The sequence below is a fragment of the Cynocephalus volans genome, chromosome 9 (assembly GCF_027409185.1).
Source record: "Cynocephalus volans isolate mCynVol1 chromosome 9, mCynVol1.pri, whole genome shotgun sequence".
In the NCBI taxonomy this organism is placed as follows: Eukaryota; Metazoa; Chordata; class Mammalia; order Dermoptera; family Cynocephalidae; genus Cynocephalus; species Cynocephalus volans.
In genome coordinates, this window is record NC_084468.1 from 122,084,678 (window position 1) to 122,110,502 (window position 25,825).

A 25,825-nucleotide genomic window follows, 5' to 3' on the forward strand; every position below is an offset into this window, starting at 1 on the left:
CAGACAGTGCTGACACTATGTAGCATCAAGAAGTACCTGGCACAAATGCAATGTTATGTCTTCATTTAATGCACTGGGAAAGCCAGGAAGCTACTGACCCTAATAATCTGATTCCATGTTACAGATACACATTACTTGCTTAACATAATCACCTCTTCAGATTCTTTCCACTTCAGGCAACTTAAACCTTCAACTCTCTGCACAAAGGCTGATTGTATTTTAGCCATAGTGCTTATCAGTCCTCATGGAGACTTCACCCTGCTGGGTGCCACTAAGGAAGACCTCAATATAATTTTTTTCAAAATGAAAACAGTTCAGAACTAGGAAGGAAAAAAAAGGCACAGCCAGCCTCACTACCCAAGCTGGGTGTGTTTAGCACACTAAGTCCCAAATCATTATGCTGAACAGCAATATCCCCTGTTGAGAACAGGCAAACCTAGTCAGCAGCAACTGCCATTCATTATGCTGTTTGGAGCCCGACACTTCCCCTCACCCCCAAAGCCTTCAGCCTGATGGGGAAACACATTGACCTCTAAATCCTGGCATCTATTGTGGAAGTAGCAGATGTTCCCCTTCCCCAGTGTGAAGAGGGTCCTGTGGAATTTCCTGTTAACACCATAACATGCATTGCTAGATGTGATTGATAAATGCTAAATTTAAGCAAAGAAAATCACTGGGCCTATTCAGTTCAAAGGGGTGAATGGCATAAAGCAAATTAAAAATGAATTCTGTTTCTTTGAAAGAAATGCTAAATGTAAATGCTAATGGGTAAGAAGGAGAATGTGAAGGTGCATACGCAGCTCGTCAACCACTCTCTGTATTATTGTAAATTTGAATCCTTTCAGTTTTATAATATCCCCAAATGGGCAGTAAATTCTTTCCATGGAGGAGAGAGACAGAAAGTAAAAGACGGAGAGGAAAAGACTCTATTTCTTATAAGCATATGATCTGGGTATGTAAAAGTTCCATTAATAAAAAGTGAGGTGACTTATGGCTAAGTGCAGTGAAGCAGGCTAACCTGTCCAGGACAGGCAGTGCTTCACACCATGTGATGCTGCAAAATAGCAAAGAGAAATAATCTGAAATTTGGGACTGTGGCCCTCCCAGCATAGAATTTAGCCTCCCAGCCCAGTTCTTCCAAGTCAGCCTCTCTGCCTGTTCCCTGCCTGGACACTATGGTCTCTCTGAGGGTGGTTTTTCAAATTGATCTAAGAAGAAGAAATCCCCGAAACTCCAACTTTCTAGGTTAGTTTCACTTCTTTCTCAGTTTGTTAATAACAAAAATAACAGCAGCAGCTGCTGTCATTGGACTGCTACGTGCTCAACATTTTATTAGGCACTTTATATATTTGCCTCATTTTATTCTTGGAAAATCCTGTGAGTTAGGAACATCAGCACCATATTAAATGCGAGGGAATGGAGCCTTCAAGAGTTTAAACAACTGTTCAAGAATACACCTCAGACTTCAGCTGCATATATACATACCATACCTTGAAATCAGCTATGTATAACACAAATGTATATTCTCTCTTTCATGCATGTGTGTCCCTAAACTCTAACTATTAATTTTCAGGGAAATCATAGTTATTGAATATAAAGCTTATTGGAAAGCTCTTATCAAGACTGCATATTCACTGACACTATAATTTTACATACTGTAAAGGAGAGAAAAAACTTATTTAATGATTTTTATTATTTTTCTGTGTAACATGAACTGTAATGCAAAGTGAATGTTTTCAAATAGTTTCACTGTTTAGGAAATAGATGTTATTTAACTATTTGTTATTTAAAAGAAGACGAAGGCTCACTTAATAAATTTCCTAAGACAACTTTTTATAGAAAAGGGGGGAAAGTAAGCATGCTTGTCAGATAAGCTGAAATAGATTATTAACAATTTTACTATCAGCTAAATATGTAAATTTTAGGGGTAAATCACAAGAGCTTAAAATATAAGACAAAAGTGAGAGAAGGTCTAATCCTGTTGCAATGGATAACATACTCAGTGATTTCTCCCTAATTAGATCAGATTAAGCAATGGGAATTGGATGGGGCATGGCAAAAAAGCTACCAGCTTCTGTCCTTAGGTTCCATGTCATTTTGACAAAGGGAAGGGGTTGGGAAGTTCTCTCGGCTGCCTTGGCATAAACAGTCATCATTTACAGAAGAAAGAAATTGACTTGTTCAGAAGGGGTTTGTACCATGTGGTTAACTCCTGGGTTTCAAGCATCAAACAATAAGTGCCACTGGGTGAGCTGATAAACGCTATTAGGCCATGCCAAAGCAATCTTTCTGAAGGCTTTAGATGCAGAGGACAGATAAGAACACTTACCAACACAAGATTAAGGCAAATGGCACATGATAAAAAAAGGAATTAGAGGAAGGAACTAGTAGGCCACTAATATTTCAAAGGCTCTGTGCAATTGTGAGGTATCCACCAATTTTAAATGCAGCAAAAACATTTCCTTAACATGAATAAAAATGACTCACACCTGTGAGTTCTACTCTTTCTCAATGTTTGTACATGTTTGTTGTTACTAACAAAACACAATATTAAAAAGAGTTACTTAATCCTTAAGAGTTTGGCATTATGTATGTTCGTTTCAATAGGCATTAAGTGTGTAAGTCTGATATTTTATTAGTTGCAAATGGTCTTCAATTAAAAAGGCCTTTTTTTCTTATAGGCTTATTTTAAGTATGTTCCTTAACCAGTCTATGTTGCACATGGACAAATATTTGTTTTACTTGAAATTATTAAATGGAAGTCTCTGAAACATCTGCTTAGAAGCACTTTCATTCTAAGAGGTAAACCTCCAGGTATCCAAATGGTCCCAATAGTGGCAGCAGGTGGTTTATGTTTGTATTATCTACAAAGACCAGCAAATACATTTTATTTTATCTTCAAAAACATGCATGTCATTTCAAATCATCTGTGGAATGAAATAGAATATGAACAAGTAACAAAATTCCCAACAACCCATTTGAAATAAGAGGTAATATCCCCATTTTTAAAAAATTTAATTTAATTTTATCAATAGACAATGTGTTTGATTTTTGTGTCCCTTTACCAAATCTTCCCTCCCTGCTCCCTCTCCCCCCACCCACCCATCAACATTATATCTGTTTGCTTGTCTTAACAACTTCAAGGAATTATGATTGTTGTATCTTCTTCCTGCCACCCGCCCCTCCACCCCCCGTTTGTCTGTGTATTTATTTATTTATTTTTAGCTCCCACAAATATAGCCAAGAGTTGGAACCAGCCCAAATATCCATCATCAGATGAGTGGATATGGAAAATGTGGTATATCTACACAATGGAATACTACTCTGCTATAAAAAAGAATGAAATGCTACCATTTGCACCAACATGGATGGAATTAGAATAAATTACATTAAGTGATATGTCAGGTACAGAAAGAAAAATACCACATGTTCTCACTTATTTGTGGGAGCTAAAAATATCCCCATTTTTTAAACAAGGAAACCAAGGTTCACAGAGGTTAAGTGACATGACCAAGGTCACAAGTAGTAAGTGAGAGGATTGGAACTAGGACCCAGACCTTCCAGCTCTAAGTTCTACACACATTATACATTTCATCACGATATCATGACTGTTTTATATGTACCCTAACCCTAGGTACAAGGTCCCTAGGATCCGTACATGCTGACAAACATGTATTATATTTTATATAATTGATGCAAATATCAGAAGGCCAGTTGTTACAGAGTTACACATTTTAAGCCATGTATCTTTCTATGGATCTAATAGTCACCAAAAATAAATTTGCAAATGATACAGCATGAGACACATTTTTAATATGCTTTGTCACTCTATGACAGAGCATCAGAAATTGTTCCCTATGCTAAAAATGATCCTTGCTATGTTCTAGAACGTTCTAAAAGAAGTGGTCGATGCTACACATTTTCTATTTAAAGATCATTATTATTTTAACACATGTTTGGCATTCAGGAAAAAGGAGGAAGAAAAAAAGGAAGGATTAAGAAGGACAAGAAAATGGCAAATTTCTTAATATGTAAGCTGCAAAAAATGAAAGAAAAAAAATGGGGGTATTCCGGGAATTTTTTTATTCTATTAGTAAACTAGAGACTATTTGTTTTTATATAATTGAAACAAAACTGTGACATCTCAACATAAAGTATTTATAATCATATCAAGGACCTTCTGATTGCAAGTATTTATTTTAGAATCACATTCGTTTCACATTTTCTTTAGAGTGACCATGTAGAGACCTTGAAAGCTTTTCTGTACTCTGACCCCAAAAGTGACTATGACTCAAAAATCTCTTACCACTCTTATCCACCAATTTCCTTTTTACAAAAATACCTGTTTATATTATTACCACAGCTGTTTTATTTCACCCTTGAAACTTCAGTCACGTGTTACAGACAAAAAAAAATGAGTGAATAGAAAAGCTATTCATATTATTCATTCACATGATTTTTCTTCCATACATCTTTACATACTTTCCCTGACTCCTGCTCATACCAACCTCTCCAGAGACCCCTAGACATGAAATTGTCCTACCTGGCTATGAGATTTCTCACATTTCTACCAGGGATTGAATTACAAGTAAGTGTTCTTGACAGTTTTTCCAGACTTGAAAAAATTAGACTACAAATTATGGGAATCATACAAATTTCTTTGTGTGTTTTCAGTGATTTTGCCTCATTGTCATTTAGTGTTATGGTTATAGTTATCCACTGTGAGTGGGGATTGAGCTATTAAAAACATTATAAAAGTGCATTTGTGGAGACATAGCAAGTAGCTAGGGGGAACACATTGGTTGTCACTGAAAGAAAAAATGTAGCAAAAGAAAGAAAACATTTAATAAACCTATTTGTGAACATTCTTAAAGGACCATCATTCATGTGCTTGCATAATGACAATTCTGGGCCAAGGCTGAGCACAGTGATGTGACCAGCATTATGTTAGTTGAACGTACACAGTGATCTCACTAGTTTTAGCACTAAACGCCTGCCCTTCGCTTCTTACTTAACCATGGCAAAGCTGCTGGTTTTTTTACTGGGACATTTTAAATTTCAATAGCACTGATGTCTAATCTAAATCTCACCATTCTCCATTGTGTACAGATGAAGAATTCTTTAAACAAAAAAGACTTCTCTTTTGTCTTCAGAGAAACCTGTAGGGAGATATAAGACCTGAACAGACACAGATTAAAAGACTGCTGGGCTGAAGGAGGCTCATGGAAAAATGTATAGGAGTGCATAAAGGAGGAAGAAAAGTGCAGCAAAACCACATAGAAAAATGGCTAAAAGGGTCATTTTTAGCCAAAATCACATAGAAAAATGAACTAAAATGGAAACTTACAACTTAGAAACATGGGGTAATAAGCAATCAGAAACATAAATATAAGCATTTTTATCTTTTAAATAGTTTCTCATCCTACTGTTAGAATATATTCATGACCAAATAAAGTTATTCAGCAAAATGTAGCTTAAGAGTAAATTTTTATTTGCTTGCATTTCATTCAAACTAAAAAATTTGCATCATCTGCATCTTATTTTTCACATTTTTAAAAATTTAGAATGTGTCTTCCAGATATGTTACAGTTATCCATATTTATCATGGATAAATACAAACATATTTGTAGGCAAATTTCTAGTTCATAAAAACAAAATTTGTTTTTATGTAAAATGCTAGCAATTAAATAACTAAGAAGACAAAATATTTTAATAGTAATAAATTAGATTTCACACTAATGCTCAATTCTTATTCTTGTATGTTGCTTATATATCTTTTAGAATTTTGTTATTTTCTGGCTTCCAGTCAAGAGATGGAATAGATGGTCCCCAGCATCACTCTCTCCTACCAATCAACCAATTTACAACTACCGAAAAGCAACAACTGCCAAGCTGGGGCCGCTAGAGCTCAGGGGAAGAGGAAGAGAGACCTACTGAGTGCATGAAGGTAGGAGAAGCCATGATTAGAGAAAGAAAGAACCACTCTGACCATTTCGAGCCCCATCTGCTTCAAGGCTGGAGCTGCTGAGTGCACAGAGCAAGAGCTGGCAAAAGAAGCAATTGCGCCCTCTGTATGAAGTTGCTTGGAGGTAGAAGGGGAGAAGAGGGTCTTGGTGGTCCCAGTCCAGCAAAACCACTAATATGGCTCCTGTAAACCCATATAGGAGCACGGTGCCACAGAGAGCTGGAAAAAGGAGCCACTCAGAGGCCAGTGAGTCATCACAAGGGACCAGTGCATGGTCCATCCCACAGGAAGTGTTTGAAGTACAGGGGGTGGGGGAGAAGGGCCCACTGGGGAACACTGGGGCACAGCACAGACAGCTGATCTGCTCCCCAATCAGTGCAGGACCACTCAGTGAAGGCTGATCAGGAGTACAGAATTGCAAGGTGCAGTTTGCTGAGGTGACTCAGGCCCAGACCAGTTTCTATACAACCCAGGTGAACCAGACCTCACAGGACCCAGAAGTACGCAGAAGGTCAACAATTAAAACCTGAGCTGCATAAAAAGCCTTCCCCGGGGAATCAGCAGCAAAGCAGCAATTTAGCTCAACCACAGGGCCCAAGTGCTGGTCTCAACAGGAAGTTCCCCCATTTTAGAAGTAAACAAAGGATAACAAATTAGTTCCAGTGCAGAGTTTAAGTGGTGGGAACAGCTAATAATCCAACACAGAACTGAAAGAAAAAACAAAAACCCACAGATCAGAGACAAAGTTTGCTATTAATTAGTTAAGGTCTACCACCACCAAAGAACACCTATAAACCTAGAAGGACCAAAAGCCCCCCAGGCTCCCAAGCCAGGGAGGGGGCAGGGCCATGGCCTCATTCATGCCCTTCCAACAACAATACCCAGCCCAGCAACAACCACCAGGCCACTGCTGGAAGCACTCCAGGCTCCAGAGCTGGGGCAGTGGGGGCCAAGGGTCTCAGTCACACACCCCCAACATCTGCAGCCAGCCCAGTGACAACCACCAAGCTGCACCCAGAAGTGCCCACTGCTCCCAAGCTGGGGTGATGGGAGGCTGAGGGCCTCAGCCACACACCCCCGACATCCTCACCAAGCCCAGTGGCGACCACCAAGCTGCCACTGGAAATGCCCCAGGCTTCTGAGCCAGGGTGATGGGAGTCCAAGAGACTCAGCCACAATCCCCCAACATCAGCAACCAGTCCAGCAACAACCATGGAGCCACCACCAAAAACACTCTGGGCTCCCAAGCCAGGGTGGTGGGGGGCCCAGGGCTTCAACCACACCCCCCTGACATCTGCATCCAGCCCAACAATGAGCTGCTGCTGGAAGCCACCTGGTCTCCCCTGCCGGAATGAGGGGGGTGCTACGGGCCTCAACCATGCCCTTCTCTTTCCTCCTCCTCCCACCCTATTACCTTCCCTCTTTTCTCCACTCTCCCCAACTGCTCCGCAACATCTTAGAATATAAAATAAAAGTAATATTAATAAATAAATACTTTTTTTAAGTTATTATTTCCCTCAGAATTTGGTCTAAAATACAGTAAGATAATGCAACCTCTCAATGAACTATTTATTATAACAGTGTTGCTGAGATTCAGATTTATGGCTGAGATAACTAATTATCCACCAAAAATTTGTGTTCCTATTTCCAAAATGTAAATTACTCCTGGGAATTGAATACCCAAATGGAGACCACCTTTCCAGACTCTCTTGTATCTAGGTATGGACCGTGACCTGCTCTTGCTAACAGAATGTGAGTGGATGTGTCCATTGAAAGCCAAGGTGGCTGAGAAGTCGGTTGCTTTGTCACTTCCTTTCTCTGACAGGGGGTTAGTTGCAAAGGACCTACAATATGACAAAGCCACATCATGGAAGGAATGTAGGTCACAGGACAACATGTGGAAAAAAGCCTCTCAGCCAGCCACAAACATCAACAATGAACTGTTACATGACTTAAAAAATAAACTTCTGGTTATATAAGGCTGTTTAAATTTTCTGGTCTATTTGTCGTGGCAGCTAGAATTACCCCAACTAATAAACAAATGGAGGGCTCCATTATAACGAGACTTCTTTTGCAGCTTTTAGTTAATTAGTCCATATAAGATATAAAATGGGTCCTCATTAAATTTTATTCTATAGTATATTATTTGTTTTATAAAAGACCAGTATATAAATATAAAACTCTTAAAATAATGTCCCAAATGACAATATCAAATACTTTTTTACTCATTTTTTTTAAAAAGCTAGGATAGAGAAAAAAATAACTATTATTCAAAATTTTCAGAAACAAAGATACACCCCATTGTTCAGTATTTTGAAATATAAAACCTCTTGCTCTTCTGAAAATTGTCACCAATCCAACAAAGATCAAAGCACAATTGCCCCTTGTTTTGCCCAAGGACACATAATAAGACAAGCGGTGTTAAATAAATATATTCTTATGCTAAGAACAAGACAACCTAAAATAAATATACCCACTTTGGCATGGTAAATGGGAATTAGAGTGGAAATTCCCTCAGGCTGTAAACACATGTTTAAGAAGGAACTGATAACACTTACACTATACACACATAAACCAGGTCCAGTAACATTTCTCACAGCTGCATGATAAGAAATAGAACAGGTAAACAGATAGACATTCAATCATGATGAATGAACTGCTGCTTCTACCACCAAAAATTGACCCCAAAAATGGCAAATCTCATTAACAGTAATCATTATACTTTGATATCTGGTGGTGAAGTAGGCAACTGGCTTTCACTTTAGGTGCTCAGGGAATCAAAATAGAAGGTGGACAATGGGTAGGATTACAGACCACCCTGTTGTCACTTACTTCAACCAGATAAGTCCTTTTTCACTAGTTTTACATTTTGTTGTTCTATCAAACAAAAGATGTGCTCCACTGCTTTAAGACAGTTTTAAAATAACTACTCTAGATGCTGCAAGTCATGTCTTTAGATCACTTTTTGGACCTAATGTTGGCTTCCTAAAGTAAAGTTTAAAAAATATGTAAATTGGCTTTGTAAAGTGTCTATATATGAATGATTATAATAGGTGTGTGTATATATATCTGACCCTATAAAGTTGAAAATAATTTTTTCTCAACAAATCTCTATTCATGCTGCTAAGGCAATTGAGGGGATAATGACTTTAGAAATAAAGCTAATTTTATTAGAAAAAGTATAAAGTTGATAGGGGAGCCAATAGGTCTGGCTTGGCTTCAAAGTGGTAAAATCCACACAGCAGGGCCATGGAGGACATGACATAGCAGCTTAATGGAGCAGAGGCAAAGGTGGGGAAGAGAAAAAAATAAAGTTGATGGACTAAGCACCCTGCCGGTTTAGAGAGAGAATATGTCATTGTCAAGAAAGTGATGATGAAGACTCCTGGTTGGAACAGTTGGCAGCTCCCTGAAAAGGTCACTGAGGCCCACAGAATGGCAGAACCTCCTGCAAGCCCTTCCTCTCCTCTCCTCAGGCCGTCCATTTATAAAGATTTATTTTCCCAGTAGAAATGGAAATGTTGGGATCTTTTATCTTTTAGCTCAAAAGTTAAACCTTTTGAAAAATAAGCTTTTGTGCATTCATTTTATATTTGCTAACGCCTTTTCTTAGACTACAGAGATTCACAGGCAAACCTCTCTCTAGGGATAATTTTTCAAGTCAAGCACACCGTCCAATGGCCCAGGGACTATCTGCCCAAGGGAAACAGAGGTGGTGCACATATTCATTCATCTCCCAATTCCTGTCTCTTCCATAGTTTCTCTCAGATCCATTCCCCCAATTCCTATAATCAAGAAACACTTCTATATATACTATCCCAAATGTAAATTGCCCTTTGGCAACGTCTTTTCTCTGGAGTTTTGCTTTTGATATTTGTTATAACTTGATTTTATGGACTTATTATAAAGTCTCTGAATTCCAATCTGAAGGCTAGATCTAGTCATGACCCCCTCAGTAGCCAAAACACAGGAGATTACTGGCTCTCTCTGAGCTTACACTTCCTCATCAGTTGAAAAGGATGTTGAATTAATGAAATCTAAAGTCCATTCCCTTAAAAGCTCATTATTTGATAATTTTAGAAAATAAAGCTAATCCATAAAGATTTTTAACGGAATTTTTTTAAAATTCTGTTAAGCACTTGCTTGTGTACCAGTGCATCCTGGGGAAATTTTTGCCTTTGCTTTGTATTGTCATTCAGAGGAGAGAATAGGATACCAACTTTACAATTTCTTCTCCTGTGTTCTGCAGACATGATTCTGTCCTCAAGCAGGAATACAGAACATCAAAGCGCCTTCCATCATTACAACTTCAAAGTGTCAGCCTGGCTGAAAAAATTGATCATTACAGAAGATCATTTAAAGGATAAGTGGTCTGTACACTCTTCTGCATTCTAAAAAGACTGGTCAGTCCTCTGGAAGGCCACGTATATCAACCACATTATCATAGGCATTCGTGGGATGTCTTCATAAGTCACTATATCTTATACCTTTAGCTTTTACCAAAACCTTATTGCAGAAAAAAAAATTTTAAGTCATCTGAATTTCAGAAGGGCATTTGCAGTAATATTATTAATGATATTGTCAATTGCACAATCGACATTCCTTATAAAGAGTTCATTCATCTAACCAATGTTTCTCAAATGTCTTCTATATGCTAGATACGATTATAAGTGAAGAGACAAAGACATCAACCACATAAAAAATTCATCCTCTCATGGAATCTAAAATTTAAACAGGAGAAGACATGGAGGGCACTCTCCCTGGAATCCTCCTAGATCCTTACATGGTTGCCCCATTCTTGTCCGTCTCAGATCACAGTCTCCCCCTCAGAGAAATCTTCCCTCCTTTTTCTAAGAAGGCCTCCCACCCCAGTACTCTCCATTTCTACTGTTTTTAATATGAGGAAAAAGACTTGTAATAGTCTTTTTTGAATATCTTATTTATGTGTTCATACTCAACAAATTCTACAAAGACATTAAGACTGCTCACTGAGCAATATAAAGCACCCTAAAGTAATAATTCCTCTAAATCTCTATTGCAAACATTTTTGAGATGAGTGGTCAGGACTGTTTGTCACCCTCTAAAATAACTCTGCTTTTTATGTAGATTGTAACCACATAAGGAAAGGATTTCTGGCCTCCCTGGCCTTGATTATTTCTATTTTATTTGTTTGTTTGTTTGTCTGTTTACTTTTTATCAACCTTTTCTTCCAGGTCATCTCCTAAAAGATATGACTCATTAAAACAGGGAGAGATGATAAGTACTTTGGAAGATACAATTTAGGATTAAAAAATCAAACAATTAAAATTAAAGCTCATTTCCAATAGTGATGGGAAGACACAAAACTTATCAAATTGAAATTACTTCAACCTAACTGTTATCATTTTGAATCTTCCTTTTTCAGTTTTACAGCAATGAGATAAATCTGTAAAAACCTCACAACAGAAGACTTTAAAAAACTAAATGGAAGCAGTGACAAGAAGGGGGAAAAAAAGGAAAGTTAAGAGGCAGATTTAACAGAGAAAGGAAATATTTATTCTACCAAATCTTCATGTGAATTGTAAATTATTAAATCTCTGGGAACACCTGATTTATGAACAGGATAACATTGCCCCTAGCCAAAATCATTTTTAATAAAAAGCAAGAAACCTCCTGAAGTTCATCTCAGATTTAATATCAAACACAGCAGCCACACATGAACATTTCTCCATAAAACACGAAAACAGCATGGTGCAATCAGCTGGCAGCCATCAGTGGGGAGTCGGGTACAAACAAACAGGGCAACGGAGCCATGGAATGGATCAAGCCAGACAAATCGAGAGGAACCAGCCAGTAGAAGAGAACCACAGACTGAAATGATGTCAACACTAAGAAGGGGAAGGGCCGCAAGGAGGGCTCGTTTCTCCATGTACTCCAGAAGCTACCTCACGCTCCCTGCCAAGGGACTGAACTTTCTTAGTGACTACTGGATTTGAAGGAGCAACACAGTTGTACTTTGTGTTAATTTTTTATGCTTAATTTAGAACATACCAAATGATGTGGAACCATCATGGGAAAACAAAGGGTAGTAATGAAATAAGCTAATATTGCCATTCTCGTTTTGTAATAAAAGTGGCAAACATCTAAGAAATTCACAAATATATAATTCAAATGTTTTACTACAGATATTTGGTTCAAATAGAAGATGTGAAGGAAGAAAGGTACCATATTCTTTCTAGTGTACATTGCTTAGGAACTGTACCACTTTTGCAACATATGTAGTAAAGGATTATTTTTCAGGATTATAAATCCATCTACTGTGTAGTTGAATACATATATAATAATTAAATTTATGCATGTTGAATCCTTTAAAGGGCAGTTTCAACAATTACAAGGATCATAAAGAATATTTTTTGCATGTTTCCATTGATAATTCCACTAATATTTGTCCTTTGTTATTTTGTTAAAAAACCTTCTGAAAAACAGGAATTCGTTTTAAAAAGTTGCTCTACTATTAGGGTTCGGGGGTAAAAACAACCAAAAGGAAAAAAGAGAGAGACTAATGTCATTAGCAGGTAATTTACAAGTTACTTTTAATTAGTTAATGTTTTTTTAATCTTAAAAAAGGTAAAAAGCCAAGTTAATGATTAACTTTAGTACACAGGGAAATTAATTTCTGGACTATAAAGTACTCAGAAATACATACAGAGTATATCTTCATATTTTACAGAGTTTATTATAAGAGATAACATTACTAAGATAATTTGAAAAGCCAAGCTTTAAATTTTAAAGCACTGTACAGATTCTCTTCATATGCATGAGAAGCTGAGTAGAAACTGCCTCCATGCAAATATGTTACATTCAGTGTCAATTTATTCAGAGAAAAAGAGTGATAATTCAGGCCACCTTTCCCTCCAGATAAAAATATTATAAATTTGTAAGAATAAAATTGTGTAGTAATTGGCTGATATATTAATAGAAAGATAAGTGGAATTAAATAGATTACCATGAAATACAACTTAGTATATAATATAAAAACTTAATATATAATATCATAAGTATCATAATTTATTATGTAAGTATCAGAAACTAAGTATCATAAATTAAGTGGTAATATGACTGTTGAATAATGCTGGGATATTGGGAAATTTGGGGGAAAATCAAGAGTCTACATTATATCATGCTTAAAAAACAATTCATTCCAGATAAGGTAAAGAGTTGAATGGAAAAAAAGAAACCAGGAAAAACAGACAAAGAGAATATGTGGGTGATATTTAAATAATCTAGGAATGCAGAAAAATTTATAACTGAAAGAGCAATATACAGAAATAAAAAATGATTACTATATTTAATCACAAATTCAAAGTTCTATAATCTGAAATCATAAAGAAAATTAAGTGATGTAAAAAAACTGGGACAAACTTGTTGTGAACAATATAAGAGATAGAGAATTAATACCAATAATATACAAAGAATTCTGTTGGATCACCAATATTTATGCTCCAAAATGGCAACCACGTGTAGCTACTACAGATGGAGGAAGTATTAAGCCTCACTGGTGATCAAATATATGCAATTTAAAACAATGAGGTGTAATTTTTGCTTTTCAATTAGCAAAGATTTTTGTAAATAATGATACCCAATACTGGCTAAGTATTCTAAACTACTGTCATTGGGAGAGGAAATTGATATACCCACTTTGGAAAGCAACTTGGTAATACAAAAAGAAATTTTTTTAAAAGTCCATTGCCTTTGGCACAGCAACTTTCTTCCAGTAATCGATCCTAAGAGAATAATTGGGTATGTAAAGATTTATATATGAAATGAATAATCCAGCATTATCACATTAAGAAAAATTGCAAATGTTTTCAATGCCTAACGGGAAAATTAGTAAATATTGGTACCCCTACCCATAGAAATATTATACCACCATTAAATATGGCATTTACTAAAATTATAGTGATATAGGAAAATCTAACAAAATGAGATGAAATGAAAAAAAGCAGGACAGATTCTAGAAATAGAAAAAGCTGGAGTTAAGCTTGAGATGCAGCAAACCTAAATGACAGGGCACACTTCCAGGTACCCTCCAGCTGCTGAGGATACAGCAGTAGGGACACAGACAAGGCCCTGGCCCTGGAGAAACAGACCATAAGCAAACAAGTATATACATAATATAATGCCAAAGTTACAAAGACAAATGCATATGTTCATTTATCTCAAGCAATATAATGTAATACATATATGCACGTATACATACACACAGAGAGGAAGAAACAAAATAGCAAAATAATAACAGTGAACACTTATTTGATGTGATTAAGAGATAATAGGAGATTTTAAATTTCTTCTGCATAATTTGTTGGCATTCTAAAATTTGGCCATCTACCATTATTAAAAGAAAGGATATATATATACACATACATACATATATATATAGTTATTGAAAATACTATGAAGATTATAAAGCTTTTCTGTGACTTTTTTGGTAGAAACAGAACGTATAGAAAATTTTCTTTCTGTCAGTTAACTAAATGGATCATTTGACCAGAACTAATAGGTAGAGATTTGTGTTTCAGCCATTTAAAAATGCAATAAAGATATGTCCATTAGGAGAAATACGGACACAGGCTAATCAGGATATCCCGTGCTTCTCAGGTACCCAAACAGATGCGAGCAGCGGAGGAGGCAGGGTTAAGAGGGAAGGGAAATCCCGCCCCAATGTCGCTATAGTAATGGCAGCAACAGGAGCAATGTTAACACCATCTTTTGAAGAAAGGAAATACCTGCTCTGCCTTGTCACAGGCTTGCATCATAAACTGGATGGTTTGAAAAGCACTACGCATCCTGACTGAAGCTTTCTCTCGCTGCAGTTCAGAGTTCGAGTTGTGGCTTGGCATAGGGACCAATAGCTCTACAGCTCAGAGAGAGACATCACCGAGTTCACTTTGTAGTTGCCTTCTCTCAACATTTGCCACTTGATCACCCCTCTTTGGCAAGAGGACACTGCATTGTGAGGAACAAATAGCTGAACACTTACACACAGTTAAAATGCATTTAACCTTTTTTCCACAAGACCCTGAACAGCCAGTATCTCAGAAAACAGTATCTCAGAATTGTGACCTCCCCTTGGTATCTATCTCATTCATATCCTTTGTCATTTTCTGGTTGAAAACAAAAGTTAATCATGTTTTCTATAACAATTTCTCTTTTTCTTGCCTCAAGCCAGAATATAGGAAGTGAGATTTTGGTTGCTTGACAATATGAACAACAGAAAAATTAAATATTGCCCCCAAAGAGATATCAAACTTATTTTAAGAGTGTATCTGTAAAGATGTTAGAGACAATAAAAAACAGTTATTTCCTTGTAATATTCTAACATTTCAGCATTTCCTAATCCTAAAGTTTCTGTTTTAATCTGGTAACCAAATGACCTTCAGTAAACGACCTGGAATAGATTACTTACTTCAACAAGCCAAGGACCCTCTTTCATTATCTATTTGAATAACAGCTGAATGCAGCAAATGTTAATGCTTTTCCACATTTTTAAAAGCAGTTTGTTCTATTATCAAATGACATACAGGTCAGTCCTAATGATTACATTTTTCCCCAGCTAATTTCAAGGCTAAAATCTTGCCATAGCCATCTCCTTTGGATTTGTATACAACAACACTAAGTGTTTAGAAAGAGCACTGGAAAGGGATCAGGATTTTAACTTGTAAATATAGACAAATCAATCCATTTCTAGGCTTCAATTTCTTTATCTTTACAATGAAGGGCCTGGAAAATTTGATGGCTACTTTCCTTCTAACTCTAACAACCCAGGACTTTGTAATTTATCCTCTCAAAGCCAAGTTTATTTTGTTTTTAATTGTGACAGTGAATTAGTCTAATAAACTAAGCCATATCAATGTGTGACTGGAAGAAGGTAAATAGGTAAAAAAAATTATTTGTACACACAGGTAATATAGAAGTCAAAACAATTTTTGAATGACAAAAATTCTACTCCTGAGAATGACAGGAGAATTTCAGGGACAAGGTCAAAATACTATCATGAAAAACCAACAAAAGAGAGAAGGGGGGACTTGGGATGCCCATAAAAAGTACTGTGTGATGGGCAGTCTATTAAGCACGAGAAACAACTTTGCTAGTAAAACTATGCATTCTTACCATTAGTCTCTCATTTTGTGCTATATTACTATATATTATAAACTTTAGTTTATCACATATTGCAGAATATTTTGAGTGCTACTCCATAAACTTAATTTCATCAACTATTTTCCATATTGTGTTATATAGCTTAATACATAATACAGTGGCCATTGTATGTGAACACCTCATCCTCCACTAACATGCATCACTATTGATTACCATTAGGCTTCTGTTAAAAACAGGTCTATCCGTTCCACTTCTGTAATTTCAAGAGAGAGAGACTCTAAGAAAAGAAAAGAAAGGGAAATGGCCCAGCAATGAATAGTTAACCAGGAAAACCATCTGATTTAAAAAACTATGAGCCTGTCTTCTTAGGAAACTAGTTACTGAAATATTATATGTTTTTGAAAAACAACCTCAAAGTTGGAGATTACAAACGCCTGACTCTGAAACTGAGATAATTTCTGCTTCCCATGGAAAAGTGTTTCAAACAAGAGATTCTTTTACCCTGTGATAACAGATATCAAACACAACACTCAAACAATGCAAAAGAAAAGAAACAGCTTACCCATGTCCACAAATCCTAACCTGAAAAATCCCTATGGGGTTACAAATGAACTAATGACATGATGTTTAATAACAACAATAAAAAGAAAATGGTCTACCTTTAAATAAGTGTCTACTATGAACAAAGTATTGTCAGACACATTAGTATATTATTTCTAATTCTCACAAAAACTCTGCAAGTTAAGCATTAGAATACCCACTCAAGAGTTGGGGAAAGTTATTACAAAGATCTCTCCCTCTCTTTCTTTAGGTAAGCAGCATTAAATGATACATAAATAAATACAATTCCAGCTGGATTATATTTAACATGTCTTATTGGAAATATGTTCAAACTCTGACCTAGGATTTCTATTTGACCTTAAAATCTAAGGGTGTCCTTTATCTTACTACTATGTGATACCTTCCCCTCCCCTAATAACATGGGCCTGCGGTATGGTGTATGCTTCCCCACATGGGTTCCTGTATAGTCACTATTCTAAAAATAGATCCATAATACTATAAAACTAGGAGCAAATTTAGGCAACAATCTGCCTCATTTTTTCAACCTGAAATCTCAAGAATTGTAACTAAACAATAATCCCTTTTATTTCTATTTTACCTAACCAAATTCTCGTTTCAATACTTTTGAAACACAAATTTTACTTTAAAATTAACTATCTTCTCATTTAATTTAATCTCATTTGATCTTCTATTGGCATAAAGAATAAATAATAGCACTTTTTTCATTTTTTAAAAAAAGATGGCCCTATATTTTTGAAAAGAGTATATAGGAACATTACTTTGACTCCTCCTTTTTCTCTAAACACTTTAATCCATGTCTTTGGACCAAGACAGTGGAGATTATGTTGCTATTTCCAGAATTTCTGTCACATAATTTGTCACCTTGTCTGACTTTAGCAATGGTACAAGTGTAGGAGGAAATTAACTTTTAAAATATGCTTTTATTAAAAATAAACATGCAGAAGAAGATTGAAATGTCTACATGGACTACAACTTTTCTTTCAACTACATGTGTGTCACAAAAAGAAAATCCACTGAACCTGCCATCGGGTTAATCTTCCCCAAGCACTGCTTACTATACACCGAAAACTTGCCACAGCCTTCCCCCATCCCACTAGCTACAAACCTAGTTTTCTCATTGGCTAATTACATGGTTATGAGAAGTTACTCCACTTCTCTGAGCTTCAGCTGTCTGCACTACACAACAGAGATAATATCTATGTTACTAAACATAATCTGTAGTGCTACCTTTACCCTCTAATCTATCTCCTAGTCAATAGCATATACTGTTTACATTTTTAATAATGGCTTTGCTATAGTCTAAATGTTTGTCCCCTCCAAAACTCATGCGGGAGCTTGATTCCCAATGTGGCAGTGTTGAAAGCTGGGGCCTTTAAGAGGTGATTGGATCATGAGAACCTTGCTACTACGAATGGATTAATATATTCACAGAGTAATGGGTTAATGTTTTAATGGGTTATAACAGGTATGGACTGGTGGCTTTATAAGGAGGGCATGTGAGCATAAAAAGTGAACATTAAAGTGCTCTTCCCCCTCCTCGTCTACCCTGGTCACCACAGGACTCTGTAGAGACTCTCCACCAAGAAGGCAGCTCTCAGCAGATGTGCCTCCTGGACTTTGGACTTCTCAGTCTCCAAAACTATAAGAAATAGATTTTGTTTTCTTACAAATTACCTAGTATCAGGTTTGCAATTATAAGCAATAGAAAATGGACTAAGACAGACTGTATATATTTAAATTAGGCAAAAATTTATAAAAACTATCTGGGGGTAAGCTTGTGCTTGTATTCTCCTATTTTGTACCAACTTAATGGCATCTTTTCTTGAAAAAGCAAAAATAAGATGTTAAAATATATGATACCAACCACTCAGATAAAGCTCTTGTGTGTCATATTTCATAAAGGAATTTCTTGGTAAGATCATAAACCTAAAAATATTTGACTGCAGGGGAAGTACAGTCCATCCATTATATCAGCACAATCAGCTAACAGTGTGACAATGACAATATGGGTGTGGGCATACAAATATTTGGTTCAGAAGGAAAAAAAAATCTGCCAGGAAATTCATTCTGATTATGATGTGTTAGCATATTGTCACCTGAGGGAGGTTAGAGACTATAAAATAAAAAGCAATTTTCATCATCTTTTGAACCTTTTAACTACTAATAATTGGGTGCTTTGCTGATGATGCAGAACAACTTTTCAAGCTGATTAATAGGTCATGTGTGGAGAAAAAGCACCCCCGTACATAAAACAATTATGCTAATCCTCTAATTTTTTCAAAGATTATGAAATATGCTAATCTCTGAAGAATATAGGTTTCATTGCAGATGGTGTTTATATATTATTTGTCAAGCTCATTAACATTTTTGAATTTCACATATTTTATCCTTACAACCCCATGAGAACTATAATATAGGGATTATTACCCTCCATTTAAAAGCGGTAAATAAAGATTCAGAAGCAATTTAGAGGTCTGTCCAAGGTCAAACAGCTAGTTCAGAAACAGGATTAGAATTTTGATTTCCTGAACCAGTGCTATTTTCAAAGACTCAGTAAGTAAATATTCTCAAAGTTCATAAAAGTGAGGGACATCTTTTCTTCACTGGAAAGTCTCAACTTCATTTGGCTTATTTGAGATGCTTATACTGGTAATACAGTTTTAGCTGGTGCCTATATAAATTCAAAAGTTGTTCATTTTCCTAAGTAGATCGATAAGCTGAGTCAATGTTTGAATGTGACTGGAACAAAATCATCAAAATGATTTTAGTGCACAGCGTGTGTGAATATGATGACCTGGATGCGTCGTGTCTCTGCCGGTAATGAACCACATGAGGTATTATTCTATTTAAGTGACAGTCTTAAAAAATATTGAATCTGCATGAATGCCCAAGCAGTGGCAGACTGCAGACTAGATTTTAGTGGTCTAAGAAGGTTTTCACCAAGTATGATCCAGAATATAAAATGTACTTATAAGCCACATTTTGGGCTCAATCACCTGACTTTCAAATTCAGACATATGTAGAGAAGAGTACACAGGTAGCTGATTTGCATAAATGAGAATATGGATGATGGGAACTACAAAAGTGTGAACTCAAAAGCAGGAGATAATCTAATGATTGACTTTATACTTCTAATTTTGGAAGGTATTTCCTTTCAGGGGAGGAGATTCTAACCCTGGAATCTCTGGTGTGTGTTATTTAATTCCTCATTTGGGTTGCACCTACTGAGGTCAAGATGTTTTGACCCACCCTACTTATGCCACCCGACCGACAATTTATCTGCGCTTGAAATTGTCAGAGCAATTAGCAGCTTGTTAATCAGCATAAGCAAATGAAAATTATTGGCAGCCCAATGTAAGGAAGTTATAGCCAGTTTCTCATGTTATCATATATGAATTATTGCTGCTTAAAGATATTATAGAACGGATTTTTGATTCCGGTGAAAAACTAAGTTAGATGATCCCCAAGATCCCTTCTAATTCTTAAATTCTGTGATTCTATCAAATGATCATCACACTGTGGCATCTTGTTTTTGGCTAGCTAAAGGGAACAGAAACATAGGGTAAAATTAAATCTGCTACTGTTATTGCTCCTAAAACATGAGTTTATTATTCTACACTCAATATATAAGCTTCAATAAGATTTTTAAAAAATAGAACTTAGAAACAACTAATATGAAAGGAAGTAAAGCATTCAAAAGCATTGCCCTTCAAATTTTGCCTCATAGTGGGGTTGGAATCTTTAAAAATTTTTTTTAAAAAATCTAAATGGCTTCCACAAAGCACTTGAAGGATTAATATCTGTCTTCTTTGATTACCCCATGATAAAATATTATAATATAATCCTATAATTTCTGCACCACTTATTTGACACTTCAGCCTTACATGAGCAAACTGTCTTTGAGCCAAATGTATTTTTTATGCATATGTGAAGCTGAGAAATGCAAGAATTTTGATCCCAAGGTACATCAACTACATGTTCCATTAGTGAGAAATTTTTAGACTGAGCAAAGACAAGGAAGAGCAACTTAGTGACCTTATTCTCTGATCATAGAATCATCTATTTTCTGTGACATCTGGACAAATATTGACCTTTTGTCTGCCTCAGTTACTCAACCAGTATAATTATACTCCTACTATGAAGCATATTTAAAAACAGATTTACCAAACTTTATGTATACTATCAGAAGAAAAGCACAAGATAGAATAATTTTAACTGAGGTATCAATTATTTCAACAATTGAAGAGAAGCAGTACCACATTTTAAGATAATTCTAATGATGCCTTCCTGTCATTAATAAAGAGATGCCTCATTTTGTCAAAGGGAAAGTCTTTGCAAGCTTGGATGTAAATTCAATTTCACAATTTAACTCTATTAGGAGACCTCATTTTTCAAGAGATTCATTTGTCAAACTCTTTTATAAATTAAATCTCTCTAACAATTCAGATTTTTCTATATACATTTATTTATAGTGAGGTAACTTTCTATGAAAATTAGTTTACATCCCCTAAGAACATATATCACTTGAGTATTTGAAATAGAAACTTTAGAAATATTCTAAGAATGTAGACAACATTATCTTGAAATTTGAAAAAAATCACAAAATAAAATATTGATGTAATCTGCACTTATACAAGCATATTCGACATTAACTGCTGTTTTCTGGCAACTATTAAATTAGAAAGCTATAAAGCATACAAAGAGAAAGATTTGTCTCTCATAGAAAGCTGCATCCTTAAAATACCAAAATGCAAGATAAAAGACTTCAAATTAACCTTTAGTCGTTTGTTATACAACTTTGCTACAACATATTTAAGCAAGATATTTTTGTTTGTTTTATTTTGCTGTGTTTTTAGTCAGGTTAACAGTGTTATATGTCCTATAAGTAATAGGCCTTATAAAATAGGATAATCAGGAATTAAACAGTCAATAAGGAATTAAAATACATATTCTAAAATTTTTTAAGACTGCAACATCTGAACTGAATGGCAATAATGTGAATGTTTGTGAACAATTCATAGACCAATCTGATCATTCAAACTGCCTTAAAGGTCTCTGGGCATTTTTCCCAAACCAAGCCTCTGTTCTTCTAAGTCATCACTGGTACAAGGTGTGATGTCTTTGAGGCATCAATTAATATATATTAGAAGTAGGCAAAGTATTCATTAAACTTGACACTCTGATTATTTAAATCTTCTATTGAAGTTGAGTATTCAGAGAATGTTGATAGCCTGTTCTTCAAAAATGACTGATGATATCAAGCTTTATTGACTTCCTCTAAGTCTACTATTTTCAGCTCTTCAGAACAGAGAGAATAAATGAAGTGAGAAGAACACGGAACAAGACTGATAGACAAAAAGACTAATCTCAGACCCCCAAGGTCAAAGCAAAGCAATTCATTTCTTTGCTTTCATCAACACAAGACATGATTTATCAATCTAAGAGCAGGATTACAAACATTGTACATCTCAATAACATGTTCTTTGCACTGTGTAACTCTTTGAACAATGACAAATTGCATAGTCCCCACAAAAGTAATGTCATACGGCAAAATTCATTATATTTGCAAAAACGCTTTGATTTTTAAAAACAAATGCATACATTAGCGATTATTACTACACATCCCATTTGGGGGGACAATAACATTTTTTTATCATTACACAATGTAAACATTTGTTGTGGCCCTCTGCCAATTTCTCCCTAATCCAGTCTTTGGGATCCAATTACCTTTGTGGTCCAAACTTTGCATATTCATGTCCCTCAATGTACCATTCTTATTCTAATACATTTATTTATGGAACAAGCCACCAAGATAAAATTAAAGGCAATATTCTTATATCACTACAAAAGTTCAACGTAACCATTGCACTTGAAAGATTGCTACTTCCATAAATCCAAAGCTCTCTTGGAGAAGAAAACATTGCAAGGAAGATCCTGGGAAAATGTCTTAACATTATAAATGTAATCATATAAACATGAATTTTGCCCAAGTTTATCTCTCACTTGTTACAACACTTAAGGAACTGTTCTATAAGGCATGCTTAAAATAGCAGGTCAGAAATTATTTTATAGATAATTTAGGTAATTTGAAAGATTTCTTGAAATGAAACTACATGTAAAGGGTAGTCAATTGAGATCATGAAATCTTACTCTGCATTCTACATATTTTAAATCACATTGCTATTTTTAGTGATCTAAATTAATTATCACCTTTTCCATTAGGTCACAGTTTTAGAAAAATTTTATTGCCTAGATGGGGAGGATAGTAAAAGGTGTAGTATCTTTGGCTAATGATTCATTTCACCAGCTGCCAGAAAGTTGCATGTTACAGCACACCTGGACACATGCACCCATGACTGATTGGGAAACACATTTATCTTGGCACATCACAAAGTAGATGGAATCATAATTATTCTCCCTTGTAACTAAAGGTATTTTGGAGCTGAATCTACCTACAAAATAATACAAATTATACATCTGGACTAGATCCACATAATTTTACCATCTGTTCTTGATATTCAAATATTTTCTCAAAGCAGTCTCTGTGTTTAAAAAATAAAATTCAGTTTTAAAAGACCTCAACTTATTGTCAACACTACAGGGGAATGTTATTTTAAAAATTAAGACTTTGACTAAATTGTTCAAAACCCTGAGTTCTTTGGTTGAAAAATACATAATACAACATTAACAGTTTACTGTACATTAGGGGATTTTGTGGATCTCCCATATTTTAATTTTGAGAAAATAAATGTGTTAGCTAAGTTTTACATAGATTCCTCCATGTAAAAATTGAATATCCAACTACTTCATGTGAAAGAACAAAAAGGTATCAGAGGTTTCTTTCTTCAAATTAAGTTTTAGCAATTAGTCATAACATTGACCTCAAAAATCAATTCTTAGTCTCTTCTGAGAAGTTCCTTAGTTTAAGACCTTAAGAGTTGGCTGGTTAGCTCACTTGGTAAGAGCATGGTGCTGATAAAAGCAAAGGGTTCAGATCCCCTTACTGGCCAACCACAAAAACAAACAAACAAAATTTTTAAAAGACCTTAAAATGATATATCAAATTAAAAGCATTTAATTTTTTATTACTTTTTAATTTTTATTTATATTTATTTTTATTTATTTTATTTTTATTTTTCTCTCTCTCTCTCTCATATTTACCTCGGGAACACTTATTCATCATTTGAGACTTTATATAAGCAACATCTCCCCAGATAGAATTAAGTATTCCTCCTTTTCTCTCTGCCAAAATGAGTAAATAATCTATTATGGTGTTGATAATAGTGTTACATTTATTTGTTTATACGTTTGACTTACTGATTAAACAGTAAAATACTTAAAGACAAGTCTTATTCACCATGTAAGATGTTCCTAGGCCAATGGTTAGAACATAGCAGATCTTCAATAAAAATGAGATGAATTAAGCAACTTTATAGTTTAGTCTGTATTTTATGCTATACTTCTTAAAATTTCCCTCTTTTGCCCAAGAATTTTAGTGTTGTTTTTCTGTACAAAGCCAAGTGTTTACAAATTATAAAAATAATTTATTTTTCTAAATTAGTTCATTTTAGAAACATATAAATCATCAAATCATCTAAATATTTCTAGGCTTTCAAAACTAGTTGTCCATTTACTACTATACTCTTTAATTGGAGAGTTATGAAAAAAAGTTATATTAATTATTAGAAATAATCAACTTTTTGAGTTTAAGCTATACATGTGTAGCTGAGAGCCCATGTTAAATTATATGTATATATTTATAAGGAATAGATTACCTATAAAATATAACTTTATTCTTTTCTGCTTTCAAGTTAGAAGGTAATTTAGTATTGAGTGTAGAATATATAATCTTTTACATATAATTTATGATAAAATCAAATAAATTTTACCTCCCTAAGAGAATAATAATGGTGATGATGATGAGAAAGTTGACCGGCCCACACTGAATTCAAGTCTGCTTTCACAGCTGTGTAATCATAAATTCTATTCCTCGTAAAAATTTCATAGTAAATACAGCTACTTACTTTTCAGGGTTTTCCACTTCTTCAGTAACAAAATTGAGGTAAAACCTTAAAATATATAAATGAATTATAAGCTATTAATATATTATACCATTGCAATCCAAAGTGTCAAAATTTAAATATTTAAAATTGAATGCAGAATTACGAAAATGTTGTAAAAAATACTTCTAATAAGATGAAAAATATTCAACAACCAAAATCTCTCACAAATTATTTTTCTATTAAACCATATTTGTGCAGTGCTTATCATGTGTCAGACACTAAGAGTATGAAAGTGGAAAGTCCACAGTTTTTTTCTGAAAGGAGCTCATAGTTTATAGAATGGCCCAAAGAATACTGTGAAATAGTGGGATATGGCACGGGAGGCAGTGCTGGAGCAAGCACGTGGGAGCCAGAGGGCAGGTCTAGCCCAACCTGGTAGGTCAATGGAGATTTCCTAGAGGAGGCACAGCCCAACTTGGGCCTTCAAGAATGCTTCACCTTTAGCTCTGGTGAGGCCGTGTGAGGACATTCCAGATTGAGCATAGCACAAGTGTTGCAGAGTGGTTATGTACAGAAATATGAGCAACAACTTAGTATTCTGCATTGCAAGTGTGACAGAGGGAGTGGGAACAGAATGTAAGTGCAAGGTGATCTTTCACTCTGGGAATCCAAATTTTAGTGGTGGAGACAAGTCAATCAAAACTTACTGTGCAATATAAGTATGGCAGCAGCATTTCCCAGTTTTAGGGAACTATTACTGGCTTCCTAGATATAAACTCATTGCACAAGAAGGATAAATTGCTATAAATAATGTTATACATTTTGAAATTGCTAAGAGAGTAAATTTCAAATGTTCTTACCACAGAAAGTGGTAAGTATTTGAGGTAATGGACATGTTAATTAGCTTGATTTAATTATTCCACATTGTATTTACAGATCATAACATCACTTTGTATCCCATAAATGTATGCAATTATAATTTTTCAATTTATAATTAAAAATTAAAATTAAAAAATAAATTTTCAATTCACACTTCTTCCTTTCGGTTCACTAGTTTTCAGCATGCATATCAAATAACTTCAAGTCACAAAACTATGAAGTTACCATTTCTCTATTTTATACAATTATGCAGTTAATT

At 35.1% G+C, this 25,825-nt stretch overlaps 1 protein-coding gene across 1 annotated transcript in view; it reads right to left on the reverse strand.

Annotated features, from left to right (window-relative positions):
• SLC7A11 (solute carrier family 7 member 11) overlaps positions 1-25,825 on the reverse strand; it is a 63,490-nt gene that overhangs the window by 12,635 nt on the left and 25,030 nt on the right. The window contains exon 6 of the mRNA XM_063107481.1: positions 24,709-24,753. Within this exon, the coding sequence (XP_062963551.1) occupies positions 24,709-24,753 (45 nt within the window). The remainder of the gene's footprint in view (positions 1-24,708; positions 24,754-25,825) is intronic.